Raw genomic sequence first — 23634 nt, 5'->3', positions numbered from 1 at the left:
CAGATAACATCCACCATTTTTAAAATTTTTATTTTTTTATTGATTTCAGAGAGGAAGGGAGAGGGAGAGAGAGAAACATCAATGGTGACAGAGAATCATGGATCAGCTGCCTCCTGCATGCCCCCTTCTGGGGATTGAGCCCAAAACCCCGGGCATACGCCTTGACCCAGAATCACATCGTGACCTCCTGTTTCATGGGTCAATGCTCAACCACTGAACCACACCAACCTGGCAACATCCACAATTAGGTCTCCAGTCAGAGTGCTCTCTATAGATTCAAGGTCAAAGGACGCAGGACACCTTTTATTTGTCTTAACAGACATGTGATCTTCAGCGCCCTGGCCCCATTTCTACCCTGTCGACCTCATTTCAGTTTTAAGGCACTACCGAGAAACCGAATTAATACCTTCCATTTCTCCCTCAAAGTTCTGTGGATTCTCCAGGATAATTGCAAAATTATCCCGAGGACTAGTCCCCCTCATCCAGGTCACCTTCTTTCCCAGCAGCATTTCCAACAGCCTCCTCACTGGTCTTCCTGCTGCTTCCACAATCCAGTTTCCACGCTGTGGCCGCAGTGGTATTTCCCCAGAGTGACGTCCTGAAAACAGGTAAGGCCTTCCCCTGCTTAAAAGCCCTCAGCGTTTTCCTTTGCACTTGGAGTAAATTCCAGCCCTTCTACCTCTCTCCTGCCACTCCCCACCTCACCCACTGACTTTGGCTTCACGGATGGGCGGTCCCAACAAACACGTCCTTTGGGCGTGGTTTCCTTAAAAACACACCATCACCAGCTCAGAGCCCTCGCCTGTGCTGGTCCCTCCCATTGGGATGTGTGCTCCTTCAAGCTCGCCCCAGTCTCCACAGAGAGGCCGTCTTCACCACCCCCCTTCTGACGTGGGTTTCTCCCCCATCCTGCCCCTGGGCGGTCACCTCACTCCTGTTTCTCTCATGGCACCTGAGCACAGCATGCATTATTGGTTTTACTTGTGGCCTCTTAACCCCACTTTTTGGCAGGTGATAGGTTCTCAGTAAATACTTGTTGACTGCATAAATGTTTTACTTCTGTAGGCTTGAAGCACTTCTGCAAAAACTTCTGATCTTCCTTTCTAGCTCCCAGGAACCATCTTGACGAGACCAGACTCCAACGTTAAAGTTCTCTGTGCTGCTGTCCTCAGCAGGACTCGGCCCCCGAGAGGTGGGGCATGTAGGAAGGTGCAGAGACCCGAGAACACAGGCACTGGGACTCAGGGGTTCCATACTTTCTGCACATGGACTCATTGAAAAGTAAAATTTTATTAAAATGGAAATGCTGAATTCTCTCTGGATAAGAAATAGACCAGACCGAGGAGGTAAATGTGTTTCCAGGGAATTATGAGGCTCCTGCGATGGAAAAGTCTAGGAAGGGGCCACTATGACCATAGAGTCCTTCTTGGTGTCTCTTTTCCAAGAGCCTGTGTATAGCTCCCCTCACACCCAAAACTGAGTCATTATGAGGACCCGATTCCTCTGAGGCCAGCATCTCGCACCCAGAGCAGACCCTGGGCTGTTCCAGGAAGCCTAACTGGCCCACCAGCCTCTCCTCTGGCACAAAGCAGGGCAGCTCGCCAGAGAACTTCCTCTTTCATTCTGTTGAGAACCACAACCCGATTGGAGATCTGGGCCCCTTTTCACACATACATACATACATACACACACACACACACACACACACACACACACACGGCCTTGATCACACTCTGCTCTCTCGAGGCAGCTGGGCTTCCATCAGTATCTCTCTCGGGCTTCGTCTGCTTTCTGGTGGCTGGTTCCAGGCGCCATCTCTACCTGCTTGGTGCCTGCTGCTGTTTTCTCCAGAATGAAAATCTGAGCAGGATGGTGACTGGCTTAACCCTCCAGGAAGGAAACTCGCCACCTGCACCCCTTGCATGCCTGTGCTCACCTTCCAGAGCAAACACATGTGCAAATGCTTCCTGGTGTGTCTGAACAGAAGTCAAAGTGAAAGGGGCTTCCCTGAGTTCTTGTTCCTCCCTCTTTTCCAAAATTATAAAGTCAAACGCTTGTGCAAATTGACCACAACTTATTGCACTTTTCTGGGTGGTGGGGGCTCTGGCTACACATTTGAAGAGTCCTGGCTCCCCGAGGAAGGTGGGGAGGGCCTCTGTGTAGGGGCTCAGGAACCCCCCCCCCCAACTCTCACCGAGAGATGGCAGCCTCTCTAGGGGACCTGAGTCTGGGGGTCCCGTGGAAAAGAGGATGCGGGAGGCAGTAAGGAAATAAACTTCAGAAGGGGACTAACTCCCGGGCACATTCTGCGGTTAGAAAACATATTTCTATTTAAAAATTATTTTTTAAGAATGTGATTTTCAGGCCAAGTCAAACATTTAATCATAGCACAATGCCCATACGTTTTAAAATCCTTTTCTTCTCCCATCTTACAAAAAAATAAATAAATGAACGAATAAAAAAAATGCAGGCGCCTTTATGCAGAGCAGTGTGTCCATCTGTAACCAGTTCTGCTGGGAGGCCTGTCGGCCCCGTTCTGCTCGGAAGCCAAGTGCCGGGCTCGTCCGGGAGGCAGCCTGCATCCTCCCTGTCCATCAGCAGGCGCCCAGGAAGGTTCGGGGGGCTCGGGAGAAGTCAAGCTTCGGTTTCACTGTCCCTTCTCCAGGACAAACGAAGTCACGGGCCAGAGCCGGATCAGCCTTCTCTCTCCCTTCCCCAGCGGGGCGCCTACAGCTCCTTCTCACTGGCCTTCTCGCTGTCGCCGTTGCTGCGCTGGGCCTGCCGCCTCTGCTGCACCAGCTCCTTGTCCAGTTCCCGGAGCTGCTTCAGGAAGCCCCAGTTGGGGAGGACACAGCGGTTCTTGGCCACTTGTCGGATGGCGTCCACCAGGGTCATGTTCCTGTGGATCATCAGGAAGGCCAGCACCAAGGTCGCCGAGCGGCTGCGGCCCATGACGCAGTGAACAAGGATCTTATCTGGAATGGAGTGGGGACAAGAGGCAGCAAACGATGTTGGTCATCATGGCATTCTTCACCACCATGCCCTCTGGGGGGAGGTGGGGGATTGAGGGGTCACACGGGGGAGAGGGAGCTAGTTTCACTCAAGAATTTCCTTGATGGGCATTACAAATTAATTTATTAAATTTCAGCCCTTGGTTACACTTGTTAATATTCTGTGTGAAGAAATGGGGAAGACACATAAAGCACGTGGGCTGCATACGGAAGTGCGATGGTTATCTGGGGAGAAGCACCGGGGAGATTGAGTTGCAAGTTGAATTAGCCGCTGTTTCATAAGACACTGTTTGACTTAAAAGAATGGGTGGCAGGAAAAACCATGGTCATTTAAACTTGGGTATTTGGAGACTCGGGCTCGAAAGTGAACCAAGTCAGCCTGCCATATCAAAGAAAACAACTGATGGTCTTTATTGCCAGGGATACAATGCAAGCTTTTGAGCAAATATTAGGAGTTTTGGGAAACTTGTGTCTATCACTGTGAAGTTGACAGCTTCCCGATACTTTGAAGATTTTTGTTAGGATGAGGGATGAAGTTAACAAACGTGCTTTTTGATAACGTATAGTGAAAAGTGTCAACATTTGGAGGATCTGCATAACTGAGAAAACCAATATTTTCCAAATGATCAAATACAAGATATTACAGAATCATGCATAGGTATAAACATCCATTCGAAGGTGGATATTCATGTAACTGAGTATGAAGTTTATTGATGTGGCTTCAGATTCCACATCACAACTGGCCTTTAACAAGCTATCATTTGCCTGACCGGTGTGACTCAGGGGCTGAGCGTCAACTCATGAACCAAGAGGTCACCCGTGCGGTTCCCAGTCTGGGCACATGCCTGTGTTGTTGGCTTGATCCCTCGTAGGGGACGTGTAGAAGGCAGCCAGTCGATGCTTCTCTCTCATTGATGTTTCTATCTCTCTATCCCTCTCCCTTCCTCTTTCTCTAAAAAAATTGCACAAAATCATATGTAATTTTAAAAAAGAAGCTATCATTTGTCAAGTATGGGCGTGGTCTCGAAGAAGAATACCTACAATTACTTGGAAAAGCTTTCAGAGCATCCCTCCCCTCTCCAACCACATGGCTGCTGAGGGAGGCTGGGCTTCTTCCTCCACGCCAACCACAGCAGTGCACACAGCGGACTGAACGCAGGAGCTAACCCCATTCCAATGGATTCTAACAATCCTCACATTGAAGAGATAACAACACTGTAAATTCATACCCCTCTTCTCCCTAAGCTGTATTTGGAAAACATAATTTTTCATAAAAATGTGTTATGTTAATATCCAACTGTGTGTTTCATCCTTTTAAAGTGAGTATTGCCGAAACCGGTTTGGCTCAGTGGATAGAGCGTCGGCCTGGGGACTGAAAGGTCCCAGGTTCGATTCCAGTCGAGGGCATGTACCTTGGTTTCGGGCACATTCCCAGTGGGAGGTGTGCAGGAGCCTGCTGATCGATGTCTCTCTCACATCGATGTTTCTAACTATCTATCCTTCTCCCTTCCTCTCTGTAAAAAAATCAATTAAAAAAATATATTTTTTAATTAAAAATAAAGTGAGTATTAAATTCTTCAGTTTTTTTTCTTTTTTTCTTCTAATAGGGTAAGTGCAGATAGATACAACCCGAGTAAACAAAACTCCTTCGACCACTACCATGGCAGTGTCGGCCCCACTGCGAAGCCTTGATGTGAAGCTGCTGCCTCCAGAGCTCACCCAGTGAGCATCCACCATGCTACTCCATCCTTTACACAGCCTTCAAGGTGCCAGGGTCATCCTCCCTGCTTCACAGAGAAGGAAACGACTGGTCAGAGGTCACTTAGAAGCCTGGTGCCAGCACTGGAAATGGTTCAGGACAACATGTGATTGAGGCCCTACTGTGTGCTGGACGCTGGCCATCAGGCTCTTGGGACCGAGACAATGCTGAGATTGTCTGTGAGGCCAGTGGCCACCGGCCCTGGTTGTGCGATCGCTCTGCCGGCGTCGAGCTGGCGGAGTCAGCTGGAGCTGGGGGACCCCGGTGCTGTCCCTGTTCCTGAGTCTCAGGCCTGAGGCCTGGAACGATGACCAAGAAGACACGCGTGGACATCCCCGGGTGTCTGGGGCACCGGCAGGACATGAGAACAGCTTGGAAAGCACACTTCTGAGGGGACATGGCTCTCCTGTGTCCTCCCATCTTCCTCAGGGGACCATGTCCAGGACAGTGGAATGGCCAGCAGCCATCGCAGCATGAGGAGGACTCCAGGAGGGTTGAACCCCAGGCACCCGGGTCTCCCTCCCACCCCCCCAACCTGGTCAGTGAGGCCGGCACACCCTGCCTGGCAGTAAGGACTCTACTGATGGCCTCTCCACACTCAGAGAGTTGTTCTATGAAGAGCCATTCACTGTATCACCGTCCATTTCCAGGGATCCCCACAAGCTAACCCGGTGGCCGCGGGTCCCAGCCTTCGTGCTGCTGAGCTATGGGAGCCTGGCCTCCTGCCTCTGCCTGGTGCACCTGGGCGGGGAAGGAGGGCGAGAAGTGGGGCCACCCCTTCCTGCGCCGGGGTTTGGGGAGCAGGCCCCAGGGAGTGGCGGCTGGAGGGGCACGTCTCCCTCTGGCATCCTAATCCCCACAGCCCGTTCCAGAGGCCGCTGGCCCCCCGCCAGCCGGCTGATAGCTAAAGCGTTTCTTCCTCTCCTGGCAACAAGGGTAATTCTTTCTGTCGTGACTAAATGCTCCAAACAGACGAAAGCTGTAGTTCATTAAGCCTTTTGGGAGCCCGGAGTCTGCGGAGCGGGAGGAGGGGGAAGGGAGCCGGAGGGAGTGGGAGAAGAAGGAGAGGGGGTGCAGTGGGGATGGTGCTCAGCCCCAGCAGGAGCTCTGGAACTAGGTTTGTTTTTTTGACGGCAGCATTAACGCCACCAGCCACGTGAGCTTGGTAGGTCCCCCTCAGGGCCCTGCTCCCTCTTTGCTCTGGGGCTCTGCTAAGCACCACCCTTTGGGGCCCAGCCTGGGGTGGTGAGAAACTGCAGTCCAGGGGGAGAGAAGGCGTGGAAGGCTGCATCCGGCCTGCTGCCAGCAGGGCCCTGGCCAGGGAGAGCGGGGGCTCTCTGGCAGTTAGACACCAGCCAGGGTCAAGGCCCTGGGCGGAGGCAGCCTTGTAGGGGTTGGCACCGTCTGGGTCAGCAGCTTCCGGACTCTTCTGTGTGGCTCCCGGAAACACGGTATAGAATTCACCGCTAACTCGAGCATGGCCTCACCCCTCGCCACATCTTCCCAGTGTGTTATGTGTTTTTACCGCAGCCCATCCTCACCGCCTGACGAGGCTAATAAAAGAGCGTCCCTGTTTCCAGAGGAGGCGGCTGACGTGCCGAGAAGGGACTGGCCACGCGGCTCAGCAAGGTAGCGGCTGAGCTGTGCTTCACACCCAGGCCCCGCCGCCAGGGTGGAGCTCCTACACGCAGAGGGGGAATCGGAATCACAAGTGTGCGATCAGACAAACGTTTCCCAGAGGAATGCACACTTTTCCTACGCACAATGCCTGCAGCTATTTTCTATCTAATGTGGTCCGTTTTTTAAAAAAGAAATGCTGGTTGTACCCACACTATAGGTCACAATCTATGTTTGAAAAAAAAAAATGGTGATTTCAATGAAATAGTTCCCCGTAGGCCTTTACCAAAACTTGAATCCCCAAAAGTTGAATCTTAGGAAGAAAACCTAAATCCAGAATCTCTGCGGCTTCCCAACTGCATATGTTCCCTTCTGACCAGAAGGTAGGCCTCGGTCGCTCAAATCAGACATACAGGCCCAGCCCCCGACCCCGCACCCCCTCGCCTGCACCTCCCGTACCTCCAGCCGGTGTGCACTCCCTCGGCCACCTCCTTTCTGGGTTTGGCCTGTCTCTCACTCACACCTCAGAACTGGCCTCCTCAGCAGCGTGCAAAGCCAGAGCTCATACTTCTTCTCCAGCCGGCCAGGCGTACGAGGAAGCCCTCGGAAAAAAGGGAGCATGCATGCTAAAGCCAGTTTGGCTCAGTGGTAGAGCATCGGTCTGCGGACTGAAAGGTCCAGGTTCAATTCTGGTCAAGAGCATGTACCTTGGTTGTGGGCACATCCCCGGTAGGGGGTGTGCAAGAGGCAGCTAGTTGATGTTTCTCTCTCATTGACATTTCTGGCTTTCTATCTCTCTCTCTTCCTCTCTGTAAAAAATCAATTATATATATATATATATATATATATATATATATATATATATATATATTTTATTTTTTTATTTTTTTTTTTAAGGGAGCATGCAGGTTCTGGGCTGCGAGGGGCAGGCCCTGTGTGCACTGCAGAGTGCGAGAGACCCTCACATCCATCACCTGTCTGACCAGCCTCCTACTCAGAAGCAGCCCTCCTTACTGACTCACGCCCGCCTCCTCCATCATGGCCCCTAAGCGGGCTGTGCACCGTTCGTTAAAGAAAAAGAAAGATGTCAGGGAGACCGGTGACACTGAGATCCGATCCTGAGAGCCTCCTGGTTTCTGCCCTGGGAGTTTCCAGAAGATTTCCTTCGATTGAAACCACACCAGGTCGCTCCGAGGAGGCCGTGCCAGGAGAGATGAAGGCGGCCCGATTGGGGGTCCCCTGGCAGTCTCCTGTCAGCACTTGTTTTTCTGATGAGGAGTGACAAGCTCAGTTGTTTCAGACTCCATCACCAGCTGCCGTGCCTCACGTCCCATAATATCTGGTGACTTGTTACACCGCGAGGCCACCGGGTACTCAACGTAAGGGCCTGAGTGGCAGGCGTGCCCACCCCGGGCCTCCCATGCGCTCTGTGGCTCTCCGGCCTCTGGGTCCCCAGCTCCTGGGGCAGGGCACTGGGCTAGATTTCCCCTAAGATTTTCCCAGAGGGACTGAGACCGCCTGCGGGTGCTCTCAGAAAGAGCCATCAGGGGAGGGGAGGGTGGGAGTGGACGCCCTGGGCTGACTCACAGCGGCACCAGCAGAGCTTTTCAACAAGAGAGAGCAGGCGAGCTGTGGGGCAGCAGAGGGAAGAGGCGTACCCTTGGCAGCAACTAGCCACGGAGGAAGAGGAAAGACAAGCGGAAAGAGAGACGCCCTGCCTTTTGGCCAGACTGTCCATCCACACCTCTCACATCCAGAGTCTAATAAGAACCACGCGCGTGGGCCTGGCTCTGGCAGGCTGGAGCCCGGGCACAGGCGCCGCCCTGCTGGGAGGCCGTGGCAGTGCAGCTGGCCAGCCTTTCACTGTGTTACTTTCACTCCTGGGGGCACAGCTTACACACTGACAGCTGTGGGGTTTCTGTTGTTTGGCCTTCGCAGCATCTTAAGACAATGTGTTGCCAATTGCTTAAAAATCGAGCGATTTTTACATTAAATCTCCAGATTGGAGACATTTCCTACAAAGTCAGATCTACCACATTTGCGCTGGTTCTCACAAAACAAACGCTGGCTGGGACCAGGAACTAGCAACTGCCCCCTGGGAAGGGGCAGGAGCGTGGCACTTAGCCACCACACCCTCACGCCACCCCGCGGCTTACACACAACCTGCTTCTTTCACTCCTGCACGCTGCCTTGTCCTGAGGGGGTAGGACTTTGAGTCCTCAACTCAAGGAAGTCTTTAAATATGTAAGCTCACAGTCCTGGCTGGTGTGTCTCAGTGGTTAGAGCATTGGTCCGTACACCACGGGGTCACAGGTTCAATTACCAGTCAAGGGCACATACCTGGGTTGCAGGTTAGAACCCGGCCCCGGTCGTGGTGTGTGTGGGAGGCAATCAATTGATGTTTCTCTCTCTCTCTCTCTTTCTCTCTCTCTCTCTCTCTCTCTCTCTCTCTCTCTCTCTCTCTCTCTCTCCGTTCTCCCTTCCTCTCTCCCTCTCTTACACTCTCTCTCTAAAAAAAAACACACAAAATAGCCAAAACTGGTTTGGCTCAGTGGATAGAGCGTCGGCCTGTTGACTGAAAGGTCCCAGGTTTGATTCCGGTCAAGGCCATGTACCTTGGTTGCGGGCATATCCCCAGTAGGGGGTGTGCAAGAGGCAGCTGATCAATGTCTCTCTCTCATCAATGTTTCTAACTCTCTATCCCTCTCTCTTGCTCTCTGTAAAAAAATCAATAAAAAATATATTTAAAAAAACACACAAAATCAATGGAAACAACACACTTGGGTGAGGATTAACAACAACAAATGTAAGCCTCCCATCTGGCAAAGCGACCACGTCCTGGTCCCCAACCCCAGCCCACAGTCTGGTCCCCCACCCTGCATACTCTCTGGCCTTGATATATATTTTTACCTCTTTTATTCTATTTTATTTTTTTAGAGAGACTATTTTTTTTGTTTTTGTTTTTAATGATGTTTTATTGATTTCAGAGAGGAAGGAAGAGGGAGAGATAGAAACATTAATGATGAGAGAGAATCATCTATGTCTTGCCTCCTGCACGCCCCCACACTGAGGATGGAGCCCAAAACCCAGGCATGCGCCCTGACCGGGAACCGAACTGTAGCCTGGTTCATAGGTTGACACTCAACCACTGAGCCACGCCCGATGGGCATTTACTTTTCCCTCTGGACCCTTTCTCGGTGAGGGGCTTTCAACCATCTGGTCTACCCGTCACTATCCGCACCAGCCTGACATCGCCACGTCGAAGCTCTGTGATCTGCCCAGGCCTGCACAGGACTGGAGGGTCCCATTCCTTCCTGACTCCGCAGTGTGGGCAGACTCCGCACGCATGTGCCAGGAACCAAGCACAAGCTGTCGTGTGCGCATATCATGCTAGTTCAAAGTCGGAATGTCCTTTTTTCTTGGGGGATTGGAAACTTTATGATGATGATGATGTGCATGTGCTGGTGTGGTTGTGTGCTTCACGGTGCACGACCTCTCTTTATCAAACACATCTGAGAGCCTGCTGTGCACCAGGTTCTGTGCTAAGTGCTTTGTGTCGGTTCCTGCTGAGCCTCATTATAATCTTTCAAGGTAAATATTTTTATCGCCAGACGCAGAAACGAAGGCTCAGAGAAATCACATTGTTGCGAAGACGTGAACCTGAACCCAGCCCTGTCTTCTCCAAAGCCTGCCAGCCACCTGCCATGAAGGGGAAGGCCAAAGATAGAGTCACGGCAAGTGAAACTGAAGGATTGGGTGGTGGTACTGTAGGGGTGTGTGTGTGTGTGTGTGTGTGTGTGTGTGTGTGTGTGTTTCATGTCAAATATGTTTTCAGTTAACTTCAAATATTCCGAGGCGAATTTTACCTCGTGGTGATGCGTCAGAGTCCAATTGTTTTTTGATCCTGCTTGGAAACCCAGAAGGTGCACAGCACAGAAGAGGGCCCATAAATAGACCCATAAAAGAGCGACTTTGAAACGAAGCATCCCCGAATACCAGCACTTCAGCTCCAATGATTTCCGTTTCCATCGTGACGTTGCTTGTGAACCGACATAACGACGCATGGCTGGTGCCGGTGGCTGGCTGTGGGCCCAGGGCCACCTTGGGGACGGCCGTCCAGGTCTGGGAGGACAGCACGCCTGGCCCCGGCCCAGCCACAGGCTGCAAGGCCCTGAAGCAGGCCGTTTGGTCAGGCAGCGAGCCTTGTGATCCCAACCACTGTGCTAAGAAGGCGTTCAGTGCAGTGGTCCCCCCCTTCTCCGTGGAGGACGTGTTCCCACCCCCCAGGGGATGCCTGAAACCACAGGTAGTTACTGAACCTAAGCCACTTCTTCAACTCTGCCGGAAATGTGGCGGCAGCCGTCTCATTGGCAGAGGCAGCCTGTCCAGTCATGTTATCGTTTTCCAGTCCAACCCATTCCCCAGTCTGTGCATCCATCCCTTACTTGCGGTAAATGGCTGGGGGTCCCTCATTTCAGGGGAACCCTCGCTGAAATCGTTGTGACGGCTCAATGCTTTCTGGTGCAACAGGTTGCATCGACCGGAACACATTTTCTGTTCTGTCTTCCACCTATACATTTAGTGATTTTTCTATCTTAACGAACCTTGTCATGCACTGTGGCCTTAATTTTTGCAATTTAAGGCGAGGCAGCAAAACTACCAGTAGCACTAATTTCTTTTTCCTTCTTCACAATTTCACGGATAGCAGATTCCTTTACAGTAGGATCTTAGCAACCTCAGCATACAATTTTTTCCCCTCCCTTTCCTATTCATTCAAGAACGTTCACCTTTTCCCTTACAGTCTCTCTTTGGTGTATCTGAGTTACCAGCATCACTACTCTTGCACTTTGGGGCCATTAAGTAACATAGGGGTCCTTGAACTCAAGCACTGGGATACGGAGACAGTCGATCTGATCACGGAGCTGGCTACTAAGTGGCTAATGGGCAGGGAGCATGTACAGCGGGGGTATGCTGAACAAAGGGATGATTCACATCCCTGAGGAGATGGATCAGGACACTGCGAGATTTCATTACGCTACTCAGAATGGCGTGCAATTTAAAACTTATGAACAGTTTATTTCTGGAATGTTTCATTTAATGTTTTCAGACTGTGGTTGACTGAAGGTAACTGCAACTAGGGAAAGTGAAACTGCAGAAGAAAAGGGACTACTGTCACTGGATACCCTACAGTATGTGATGGCCCCATAAAGGGCTGTGGCGCATGGGGCTAAAGTCAGAACACAGATTGGGGAGGCACAGTCCCTCTGGCCTCTGTGGAATGCCATCCTGCAGCAGTAACTGCATATTGTCTTACCCGAGACGCATTCCGAAAGCGTGCCCTTCTCCCCAAAATAGCCTGGCAGCCTTTCCCTGGATTAGGGCAGCTAAAACTGCATTTTGAGTGCAAGGACTAGCACTCAAATTAACCCTGGGAAACTCGGACACCACAGGTGCAAAGCTCTGTCTCAGATACAGTTTGCCATTTATAAAGGCTAGGTGGTCATTAGAATGAGTGTTTCTGGACTTGGGGAGGGTCGGGTGGGTGAGGGGGTAGGGAGGCTGTGGTTGGTTGGCAGGAGAATTCGAAGTCTTGCCACAGATTTTCCACTCAAGTCAGCAGCCTGAGGGGTTTTCTGGCATCAAAACCTCTGACTATTAGTCGGGTTTGGGCGCGGGCACAATTGCATCCCAGCTTTGAGGGTTCCCAGAGGCCCCCTCCTCTGCAGGGTGGCTGCCATGCCTTAAGGCCAAAGACCTCCCCTCTGAGCCCTCCCGAAGCCAATGCTAATGCTGATGCCACCAAAGCCTGAACTCCACCAGCTGGCTTACAGCCTCCGGGGGCTCACACTTCTCCGGCTCATCCCCATGCAACCCCCGCAGGGTCTGCCTCGAGAGGGGAGCACACCAGAGAGCTTAGAACCCTCTTCCCGCGGGGCGGGGGCGGGGCCTCCGGCGGGGCAAAGCCGTTGGTGGGCGGGGCCTCCGGTAAGGGCGTGGCGTTGGTGGGCGTGGCCTTCTGTGGGGCGGGGCCATGGGTGGGCGGGGCTCTTACTGTGATCGGAGTGGAGCGCAGCGTCGATGAAGGCGGCCGCCGAGTGGAAGAAGACGCTGAGGTCGAAGGTGGGCACGTCGTCGGCCTCCACGCCGTGGTACTCGATGTCCATGCCGCGGTAGTAGTCGGGCCCCGTGTCCACGTTGCGGCGGCCGTGGGCAGCGTTCAGCACGTGCGTGAAGCCCGCCTTCTGCAGCGAGTAGCGGTCCAGCGCCGTGGCCCTGGGCGCGCAGAGAGAGGCGTGGGCTGGGGGTTCCCCAGCCTGGAACTGGGGCGGGGGACGGGAGGGGGCGGCTAGGAGGCAGCCCACTGGTCTCTGCAGGGGGTTCTGGCTTCCACAATGAGGCCTCGTCATTGAAATGAAGGACGTCCTTAGTCCAAAGCCTGCGCTCACAGGCCCCTCGGGCCCCTGTGCCATTTCTCGGTTCTGGCTAGGGTGCTTGGAGAAGAGAAGGGGTGAGAGGGGAGGGGAGGGGAATATTCATTTGTGCGTTCATCCTTCCACCACTCACCGAATACACAAGAGCTTGGTGTGGGCACTGGTGGTCGCAGGAGTGGACTGTCAGCAGCCAACTCCCCCCCTACGGGCCTCCAGACACCCCACCCCCCGCCCCCCTTCATCAAGCAGAGCTGTGTGGGCAGAGGCCACCTGGCACAGCCTGGGGAGACCCTTTAAAGTGGCCTCTTCTCTGAACCCTGGGCTGTTTATAGGCTTTGGAGGTTGGGGCTCGAAGGAATGGGTTAAGAGAGGTCTTTTAGTGCAGCGTGTGGTTGGAATGGGCAAAATTCTTGGTATTGACGCTCACGGGATGGGTGAACGCCATGCGAAGTCCTTGCTTTGATAAGGAACCGTTGCCTCGTTGGGCAAAGCAGTGTTCCGAGGAGAGCCATTGGAGCCGCCTGCTGTTTGAATTGGTCTGGGCACGTTCCTGAGGCCCACGCGAAGTTACTTTCTGGTTTACAGCTTTGTCTTTCTAGGCGCGACGTCCCAGGCACAGGGCAAAGTCACGCGGAAGCAGGTGGCCTTGGAACACGGGGCCTGGGACACAGGGGTTCCTTCCGCTGAGAGCGCTCAGGGCAGACCCTCTGGGAAAGCGGCTTCTGAGCCCGCCTTCCTTCCAATGGCGATCTCTGGCCACAGAGGGGCTGAGGGAGGCCCCGGGCAAGCCAGGCCGGGAAGACAGCACGGGGTAAGGAATGGCAGCTGCAGGTAATAAAGGCCTGTCAGGAAATGTTTATTATTTCTCGTATTCAATCATTTATCCCCAAATAGTGATTTAGATTCCATTATTGCTAGGCATTGTCCTGGGTACTGATGCTGCAGCCATGGACAGACAGATCAGTCAAGGTCCCGTTGAAAGCTTAGACTCCACTGGGGAGAACAAACTGACAACAAAGAAATAAACAAGATGATTTCAGAGAGCAGGAAGAGCAGCACAGAGCAACTGTGGTCCTGCTCCGGATAAGGTGGTCAGGGCCGACCTCTTCCAGCGAAGACCGAGGGGTGAGGAGGAGCCAGGTGGGGGGAGAGTTGGAGGAAAAGTATTCCATCCAGGTAGAGGGAACTGCAAGTGCTAAGAGCAGGCAGAAAGCCGGTGTGGCTGTGGTAATGAGGGAAGTCGTGGTGTAAGGAATTTGGCAAGGCAGGCTGGGTCATGGCAGCCCTGTAGGCCGCAGGAGGAAGAGTTTGGATTTAATGTTAAGTGTGATGGAATGACACACGCCACAGAGGATTTTAAAGACGGGGTGAGCATTGTTTATCTTTTTAAAGATCCCTTTGACTGACATGTGGAGAGGGACTGGAGAGGGACAAACCATTAGAAGCCGGACCTCTGTTGGAGGCTGTCACAGTTGTACAGCCAACAGGGGACGGTGGCTTGGACTAGGCCCATGGTCTGCAAACTGCGGCTCGCGAGCCACATGCGGCTCTTTGGCCCCTTGAGTGTGGCCCTTCCACAAAATACCACGGCCATTTGGGCGAGTCTATTTTGAAGAAGTGGCGTTAGAAGAAGTTTAAGTTTAAAAAATTTGGCTCTCAAAAGAAATTTCAATCTTCGTCCTGTTGATAATTGGCATTGTTGACTGATGAGTTTGCCGACCACTGGACTAGGCTGTTGTCACAGGAGACTTGCTGATGGGCTGGGAATGGGGACAGGGAGGAGGGGTCTGGTTCGGCCAGAGCATAGGATGTGAGGGGACTTTTGGAGAGGGAGTGTGGGATTGGGTCATGGAGGCGCTCGGCTGCCGGGGTCTGTATTTGGGGGTCAGGGGGAGCTTTTGATTGTGTTTGGGAAGGGGGCCCCCATACCGGCTTTAGGAGGACATCTCTCTCAGTAACACACAGACCGGTCCCACAGCTCAGGGAAGAGGTGACGAGGGTCTGGAACCATGAGAGTAAGAGGCCGAAAGTGGCCTTATGCTCCAGCTGGGGACTCCTCTGGAGGTCACTGGTACAAGGATGCGGACAGAAACGGCCATGATGGAGGCCAGCGTGGACCGGCACCCTGGGCTGCGGGGAGCCTGCAGGAGAAACACATGCCCGGGCCCCTCGCTGCGGCCCCTCCTCCGTCGCTGGTTTCCTGGGCGCCTTTGTTTGCCATGAGAGGAGCTGTGATGGCCTTCAGTGTTTGGGAAAGAGGGAGCTAAACACAGGCATTAGCTTTTAGGGACATTTGCCAAGAGCCCATTAGAACTGAGGAGCAGGGGGTGGGGGCTGCAACCGAGTCCCAACACACACACACACACACACACACACACACACACACACCCCGCCCCAGCTGGCCTTTGTGCTGCCATCCTGATTATGGAACACATTCTGCTTCCAATTTCTCCTCACAAAGGTCTGCTTTTCATTTTTCCTCTTGTCTCGAAGTATGTATACAGCAAACATTATGCGTTTGGGATATAGATCTGCGCTCAATTAAAGGCTCCGCTAATGCAGTCCATCTTGCTGAGTAGCAATCAGCCTCACTTTGAGGTTGAGCTCAGTGGAAAAATTAAAATTAACTGTCCTTGACAGGAAGTTTCTATCCACGGTAAAGACCCTTCTCCCCGGGTTCAGCAGCTGCATTTCGATATAATCAAATGGCAGTTGGAATAAATGGCTCTTTGCGCTTTGCTGCCTTGGGGGTCGAGGGTCTGGGTACAGATGCAGCAAGACTCGCTGCGTGACATCTCCACGTTCACCCCACCGACCTGGCTTTGCCCGCTGCCCAAGAGGGAGAAAAGGGGTTCGCGGGAGGGTGAGACCTGGTGGGTGTGCGAGGCCCACGGCAGGTTTTGGGGGGCTCTGCGGCTACCTGGGCTGGGAGGTGGTGTCCTCATACACTAGGGGTGTCGAACTCAATCAGAGAAGGGGCCAAAATCTAAAATCCAGCCTAAATCGCGGGCCGAATGGTTTACTGAACAGTCATAAACTGACAATGTCATAAACTGACAGCGGAGTGCAGTGATGACAGCGCGGTGCGGGCCACATTGCAAGGCCTGGCGGGCTGGATTTGGCCCGCGGGCCTTGTGTTTGACACATGTGTCATACACCCTCGGGATTTCCCGCTAGCTGGGTGCCCTTAGAGTCCGATCAAGGGTTCAGAAGGGTTCCAATGGCAGAATGGAGACCCACAAATCAGCAGAGGGAGTCAGTAGACAGCAGCTGTGATGGCGGCAGATCCCCAGTGGGCTAGGATGCCCCGCTCAGCAATTACTGGGAGTGGAGGTAGGGGGTGAGAGAGAGTGCTGTCTGCATTATATTGTGTTGTGTTTCGTTTTGTTTTGTGTTAAGGCCACCTGCTCAGATACGAGATGTGGGAAAGAGACTAAGAAACGTGCCTCTGTTGGAGGAGAAAAGCTCAGAAGAGAAACAGACCTAAGCATTTACTTCCAGAATCTAAACGGCGCCAGAGCCTTTGTTTCTGGTTGTTTAAGAAAACTCCTAGATGTAAGCAATCTGTTCCCTTAAAAAAATAATGTTATCTATTTACGAAAATAATACATGATGGATGCAGAATGTGGAGAACATACCCCCTCGTGCGTGTGCGCACACACAGATCACCTGTACTGCTAACCCCCAGAGATGGAGATTATTTGCTGTTTGATATACTATCCTCCGGTTGTTTTTCTATGCATAGATTTGTATCTTTTATATAGAGATTTGCCTAGGGGTATAAAACTATATACAGTTTACCCCCTTTGGCATGGTGATATATTGTAAGCATCTTGCTAAGTCAACTTATGAGCCTCAGTAGCTCTGTGCTGTTCCATTCTATCGGTAAATCCCAATTCCCGCTCACCAAGCCCCTATTTTGAACTTGGTCTTCCCTCTCCCTCTCCATCTCCCTTTCTCTCTCCCTCTTTTTCTCCCTCTCTACCACTATCCTGGAAGGGGTTTGGTGGGTAGTATAAGAAACACATTATGAATGAACAGCGTGGCTGTATTTCTTTGAGCACATCTTAACTAGATCCTTAGAAGAGATTTTTTAAAATAGCGTTGCTGGGTCAATGGGTATGAGCACTTTTGATACATGTAATACTCACTACTAAGTTATCCTCTAGAAAGATTGCGGAAATGATTCCCATTTTTATCCTTTGCTATTTGATAATTTCAAAAACAGGACAAAACACCACCAGCAAAATGGTGCCTCGTTTTCATTCATTTCTTTTGGCCCTGAGGTTGGACATTTCATTTCTTTTGGCCCTGAGGACTCAGGCAGTGCATTGGTGACGTTGTGTTTGACCCATTTCTCTGTAGCACCTTTCCCTCCCTGTCAACCTGGCCTCGCTCTGGATTCTGATACCAGATGAGAAGGGGCCAAGGAAGTGACTTCCTTCTTGCAAAGCCCAATTGCCTCAGTCAGAGACTTCCCTCCCTCCCTCCTTCCTTAGCCTGGCCCAGCCCCCTCCAGCTCCTCTGGAGATCCTCTGGGAAGCTTGCTTCAACCTCCCCCCCTTTAAGAGCACTTTACGTGGGGCCATCTCCTTGGGCAGCGCTCCTGTCATCCCACCTTTTCAGACCCCCGATTCCCAGCCTACATACCTCAGCACCTGCCTGAAAGCCCCTTTTCCCCAGGTGCTTGCTCTCGTGCAGAGAGCTGTTCACGCCCTCCCACAACTTCCTGGCAGGAGAAACCAGCTGGTCCCTTGTGGCCAGAATTCTGCTATGAGCATCGAAGAAAGCCCACAAATGATCGGGCGGTTCTCTCCACCCTCATGTCTGTGAAGGCCCACTGATTTCTTTTTTTCTTTTTTTAAACTACCTATATTGTTATTGATTTCAGAGAGGAAGGGAGAGGGAGAGAGAGATAGAAACATCAGTGATGAGAGAGAATCATTGATTGGATGCCTCCTGCGTGCCCTTTACTGGGGATCGAGCCCACAACACAAGCACATGCCCTTGACCGGAATCGAACCCGGGACCCTTCAGTTCACAGGCCGGTGCTCTATCCACTGAGCCAAACCAGCTAGAGCAGGCCCCCTGGTTTCTTGCACCTAATTATGGACTCCTGTGTACTTATGGCCTGTATCCTGCAATCTGGCACCTTACTTATTCTGATGCATGTGACGCTATTGTGGTCTCACATCATTTCATGGACGTGACCTTGTGGTGGCATTCTCCTTGTCCACACCTGTTCCTCGCGGATGGATTTTAATACACCAGGCCTATTTCTAGCTTTTTATCTCAGTCAGATATGAAGTGAGAGTCAATGGTTTTCTAGTTTCTTGGGTGCTCTTATTATCTGCTGATGATGAAGCTGTTCAGTTTTGAAGCCCCTTTTGAGGCCCCTCAGAGAGTACAGGCCTGGCCGGTGTTTGTAAGCTTAAACTGCCGCATGAACGGAAACAACCAAAGCTCTGTTTCCTCTTTGTGTTAAATAGAATGAATTATTGAATACACTGGCAGCACTCTCCTTAAGAGAGTGTTGTCAAGTCTAGGAAAGGTTAAAGATAAATTCAAGGGCGGAGAGCAATAGAAAATGTACAGCAAAACATGATCCGTGGTTGTCTCTGGGTAATGAGATTATGGGTAATGGAAACTTTAATTGCCTTCTTTTTTCTCTCTCTGTTTTGTAAACTTTCCGTGATGAAGATGTCATATATTCGCTTGACAATGTAAACATTTGCCATGATTTTTATTGATCTTATTTCCTTCGTTCTCAGGAGTGACGGGCTCTTACTAAGACTTCAGGTGGCCTTGGCATTCTTAGCTCTTGTTCGAAATCTCTCCCCACTCACTGTGCCAGAGGCTGGTGCCCAGTCGCACCTAAGTCACCTTCAGAATTTGGAGGTTCAGAGTCCAGGTTTCCTAGTTCTTCCGGGTAACATGCAGGAAATTAAGTGGCCAATCTAGGCTGTGTTTTGGCTGCACCCCATACTAACCATGGCCCACCCTGGATGCAAGTCAAATCTCAGCTCTGCTTGGTGTCTTGAGGCTGAATTAGTTCCTTCTTTGGGGGGAGGCTATGGCTGTCCTGGCATCCCAGTGAGAGGCCTGTCTCAGACTGAGGACTGTCTCAGCTGATGGATTTGCCTTCACTTCACTTCCTGACCTTCTCGGGGACAAACCAGCCCTGGAAACGCCTCTGTTTTTTGAGGGAGTTAGTCTGGTTGGGAGCAGAAATGCAAGAAGAGCAAGAGAGACACCAGGAAAGCAAGCTCAGGGGCAGCTGTAGATGTTGATAACCCTCAAAGCCAGACCTTGGCAGCAGCAATTGGAGTTTTAAGAAAAATGGGGAGCAACTTTTGGCCCCCACCATTCAAGCAGCAGAGCAGCCTAACAGCGCCCTGGTGCTGGTGAGAGGGAAGAGATTGCTCAATTATCCTGTTTCAGCCAGGCTTTGCTATCAGAGGCTGCTCTGCCTGAGAATTTGCAATCACTTTGACAGTAGCCAGGATATTTTCCCTCCTGCTGACTATGGGGAAAAAAAGAAAAAAGGTTTTGCTAAGCAAATGAAAGATGTCAATGAGATTAAAGTGAGAATATTTAAATTACAGAAATTTAGTGCTTTCAAGCATACTCAGGCACTGCGGAAGGCACCAACTTAGGGACTGCTGATTGATAAGAGGTGATGAATTATTCTTATCTCATCATTGACGCCGGTCCCTGCATCTCTGGAGGGCAGCACTTGGTTAACCTAATTTGAATCTAATTTAAATGGCTTAAAAGTAATAAAACAAGTATGTGCTTGAATCTAATAAAGCCTAATTTATTTAATAGGACATTTCTTAAAGAAGCTTATCTTAGAGCTGGGAGGGACCTTTGAAATCAGCCCTTTATTTTACAAATAAAGAAACTGAGTCCCAGAACAGTAAGATGTTTGAACTCTGGGCCCTGAATCCTGCTTGATGGCTTTAGCTCTGCTCCATGCTGACTTGCAGCTCTTACTTGTGGCAGATTCAGACTCCCGCCAAGTTTTAGGAAATGTGAGGGGAGAGGGGAGCTGTGGCTTGAGAAGATAGACTTCCCACACGAACACCCAGAAGGTGACTGGCTGGCTTGAACCCTTCCCCTCTCCTGACTGGCACAGTGAACTCCAACCATTTCCCCTCCTGTCTGAGGCCTCTCCTTACTGGGTTGTGGTGGTGGAGCTGGTGAGCAATGGGGACTTGGAGTCACCAGTCGCCCCACTTGCTGAATCCCCTTGGAATAAGCTGGGATTGAGAACCTGCTTTAGAAATTCTGAAACTCACAGGCCCAATGGGCTTTGATGGGGCAATGCCTCCTGGGCCTCAGGTCACCTGGGTCCCTGGGAGGCCAAGACAGTGTCTGTGGAGTGAGTTGGTGCACAGGCTGGAAAAGGCTCATTAGGAGGGACCTGCCTTCCGACCCGGCCTTGGATTCATGATAGCATCTCACGGGGAAAATTTCACCAGGGGGTGTTCTTAGCGCAGAGGGACTGTTAGGGGCAAAGCATAGTAACCGTTTACCTTCCTCTCACACTGTGACTCAAGTGACCAGAACGTACCTGACCTATAGTAGTTATTGGGTGTCTCAGGCATTGCCCTAAATGTCAAATGGATGAACTCATGGAATACACGTATTACAGGGGAAGAAATTGAAGCTCAGAAAGCTTGAGTGGCTTGCTCAAGGCCACGTGGAAACCAGTATTTGACCCAGATATGGTGGCTCCAGAGCAGATGCTCAGCCATCTGCCTCTCTCCAGAAAGAAGTCCTTGAGGAGAGAGGACGGGGAAAGAGTGAGCTGCTTTGTAGGAGTAAGTCTGATCGCCAGTGGCTTCCAGGCATCACTAGTCTAGGTTCCAGGAACAGCCGGATGCTCTGGCTGCCCTGGGATGTCCATCCTCCCTCCTGGTCCTGACCACCCTAACTTCCAGAGCTTGGCACTCAGCTTTCAAAAACCCTGGGTGCTTTAGGGAAAAGAGGAACTCAACCTACGTGCAAATATCAAACTGAAACTGAGGCTTTGTGCATGAGGAGCCAACTCTGAGCTTTTCCCTGGTTCAGACAACACCTATGAAGAGACCAAGGAGCACAGGCCGCGTGCCTGCCCTCAGCTGGGTTGTAACCTCCGTGTGGTAGCCTTGGCAGTGGAATCCATTGCTCTCTCACTAAGCATCTGGGAGTCTCATTAACCTTGTTAAGTGGGCATCTGGCAGGGGCCCTGGACAGAGACGGACAAGACCAGTCGTGCTGACATTGGCTCCTCCCCACGCTGTGCACACAGGTCACACACTGACCCTGGAACTTGCCCAGCCTGTGCATGCGCATTTGGGGCTCAGCTAGGCAGAGCTGGATTGAACTGAAAGGGCAGGGACATTTCCTTGGTGGAAGGAGGAAGCCTATCTTACTGCATCAAAGCCTCCTGTCTGGCACTAGACAGGAGGCTTTGACTAGAACACGTCAGTCCTGCTCAGACGCTCAGTTTAACTTCCTGCCTAAAGCGCCCCGGCTGGCATTCAGCCTTCCACAGGCTGGCCTGACCTATCTCCCCAGATTTCTTTCTCACTAAGGAACAGTAATAAAAATTTTTCCATCTGTCTAGTACTTCATAATTTATAAAATGCTTTCATAGTCCATATTTCTTAGACTCTTCTCAGTAACCATTTTTTAAAAATTGGTTAACCTGCCGAAACCGGTTTGGCTCAGTGGATAGAGTGTTGGCCTGCGGACTGAAAGGTCCCGGGTTCAATTCCGGTCAAGGGCATGTACCTTGGTTGTGGGCACATCCCCAGTGGGGGGTGTGCAGGAGGCAGCTGATCAATGTTTCTCTCTCATCGATGTTTCTAACTATCCCTCTCTCTTCCTCTCTGTAAAAAAAAAAAAATCAATAAAATAAAATAAAATAATTTTTTAAAGAATAAAAAAATTGGTTAACCTAACCCTGCACACCCCCTACTGGGGATCATGCCTACAAGCCGGGCATGTGTCCTGACCGGGAATCATGCCAGTGACTTCTTGATGCATGGTGGACACTCAACCACTGAGCCACACCACCAGGCTCAGTAACCATTTTTAGAGATGAGGACATAGGCCCACAAAGGCAAAGGGACCTGCCCAAAGCCACTCCCCCCGCAGTAGGCTGTGGCTGCGGTAGATGGTGTGCTATCATTTGGAATATTTGCTGCCCCTCCCTGGGGGAAGGTTATACTTTTCTGCCCTATCGGTGAGAGGCTTTGGCATGGATCTGCTTTGGCCGTGGAAATGTGGACTTCCGCCTGGGTCCTGAGTCCCAGGGTAAAGTGGACACGCAGCACGATTAGAACCTGCCCTCCATGGATGGGACAGCTGAGTGAGTCACAAGCCATCACTGTGGTGGGCCACTGAGATGTTGGGGTCACCTGTTATTGCAGCCCAGCTGTCCAAGCTGACGACACTATCGTAGAATTTGGCTTCATCCCAGGTCGTCTGAAAATGCCCTTTCTACCATATCCATCCCCCAAATTCCAGATAAATTACCTTATTTCTCTTTACCTCTATGACTCTTCTCATCCTGCCCCACCTGCCTAGAATTCTGTTAAAATGCTACCCAGCTTCCAAAGCCAAGCCTGGAACTGACCTCTTCTGTGATGCCTACTCAGATCCATCATGCAGGCACTTAGCGAGCATTTACTACGTGCCAGCTGCTACTCTAGCACCTCACTTGTTTTCATTCGTTTAATCTTCACCCTGTGAAAAAATGTTATGGGCTGTGAATTAAACCTTAATAAAGCTGCTATTTGAGAAAAGAAAACAGTCTGGCCAGTGTCGTGAAGTGGTTAGAGCATTGGCCCATGCACTGAAAGGTCATGGGTTTAATTCCCAGTCAAGAGCACATTTCTGGGTTGCTGGTTTGATCCCTGGCCCAGATGGGGTGCGTGTGGGAGGCAGCTAATCAATGTGTCTCTCTCATATTGATGTCTCTCTCTGTCTCTCCCTCCTCACCACCCTCCTTCCCTTGCACTCGCTTCTCTAAAAACCAATGGAAAAAGTATCATTGGGTAAAGATTAACAAACAAACTAACAACAACAAGAAAGCAGTATAGAGAGTCCCTACATACCTCTCACTTAGGTTCCCCTAATATTCACGACTGGGAAATGATTGGATAAATTGTGGTACAACTATACTATGGAATATTAAAATGCAAAATAGTGTTTATATAATATGATTCCTTTTTTATCCTAAAAAATGTTGAGAGAAACAAAAACCCTTTATATGTGTGTATATGTTTGCTTATGTTTGCAGTTGTATACATAAAGTAGTAGACATATGCAAGTAAATGTAATACTGATTACTCCATGGTAGAATTAAGAGAAACAAAGGGCGATTATGCAGTTTATTTTTATAACCCTCCATTTAATTTAATTTAGTACAGAAGGGCATGTCATTTTTTGGTAACTTTTTCAATTTAAAAATATTAGGAAAAAACTCAAGGGATTATATCCCTGGATTTCCCTTAATAGACGGTTATCTTTTTTAAGCAGCATGACGTGTGTGTGTGTGTGTGTGTGTGTGTGTGTAAATTGCACATGCAGAGGCCCTGCACTATCTGCTCTTTGGAGAGATGGAGCATGAGCCAGAATCCTGGGGGTTGAGGGAGGATTTAAGATGGAAGCTTCTGGATTGGGCAAAACTACATTCAAATCCCAGTTCTCTGTCGCCTGCAGGGCTGTCGACCTTGAGTGAGTTAATGAGCTGCTCTGAGCCTTAATTTCCTTATCTTTAAAATGGTATTAAGTAGATGACCTCTTTCATTGGGCTTTAGTG

At 50.9% G+C, this 23634-nt stretch overlaps 1 protein-coding gene across 1 annotated transcript in view; it reads right to left on the bottom strand.

Annotated features, from left to right (window-relative positions):
• Positions 1-1251: 1251 nt before the first annotated feature.
• Positions 1252-23634, bottom strand: part of DUSP29 (dual specificity phosphatase 29) — a 39717-nt gene continuing 17334 nt past the window's right edge. Inside the window, exons 3-4 of the mRNA XM_084904896.1 lie at positions 12440-12660; positions 1252-2975 (exon numbers count right to left, since the gene is read on the bottom strand). Of these exons, the coding sequence (XP_084761022.1) occupies positions 2728-2975; positions 12440-12660 (469 nt within the window). The 3' untranslated portion in view covers positions 1252-2727. The remainder of the gene's footprint in view (positions 2976-12439; positions 12661-23634) is intronic.

This window comes from Pipistrellus hanaki, assembly GCF_964339955.1.
Source record: "Pipistrellus hanaki genome assembly, chromosome: 14".
In the NCBI taxonomy this organism is placed as follows: Eukaryota; Metazoa; Chordata; class Mammalia; order Chiroptera; family Vespertilionidae; genus Pipistrellus; species Pipistrellus hanaki.
This window is presented reverse-complemented; position numbering and strand designations above follow the sequence as displayed.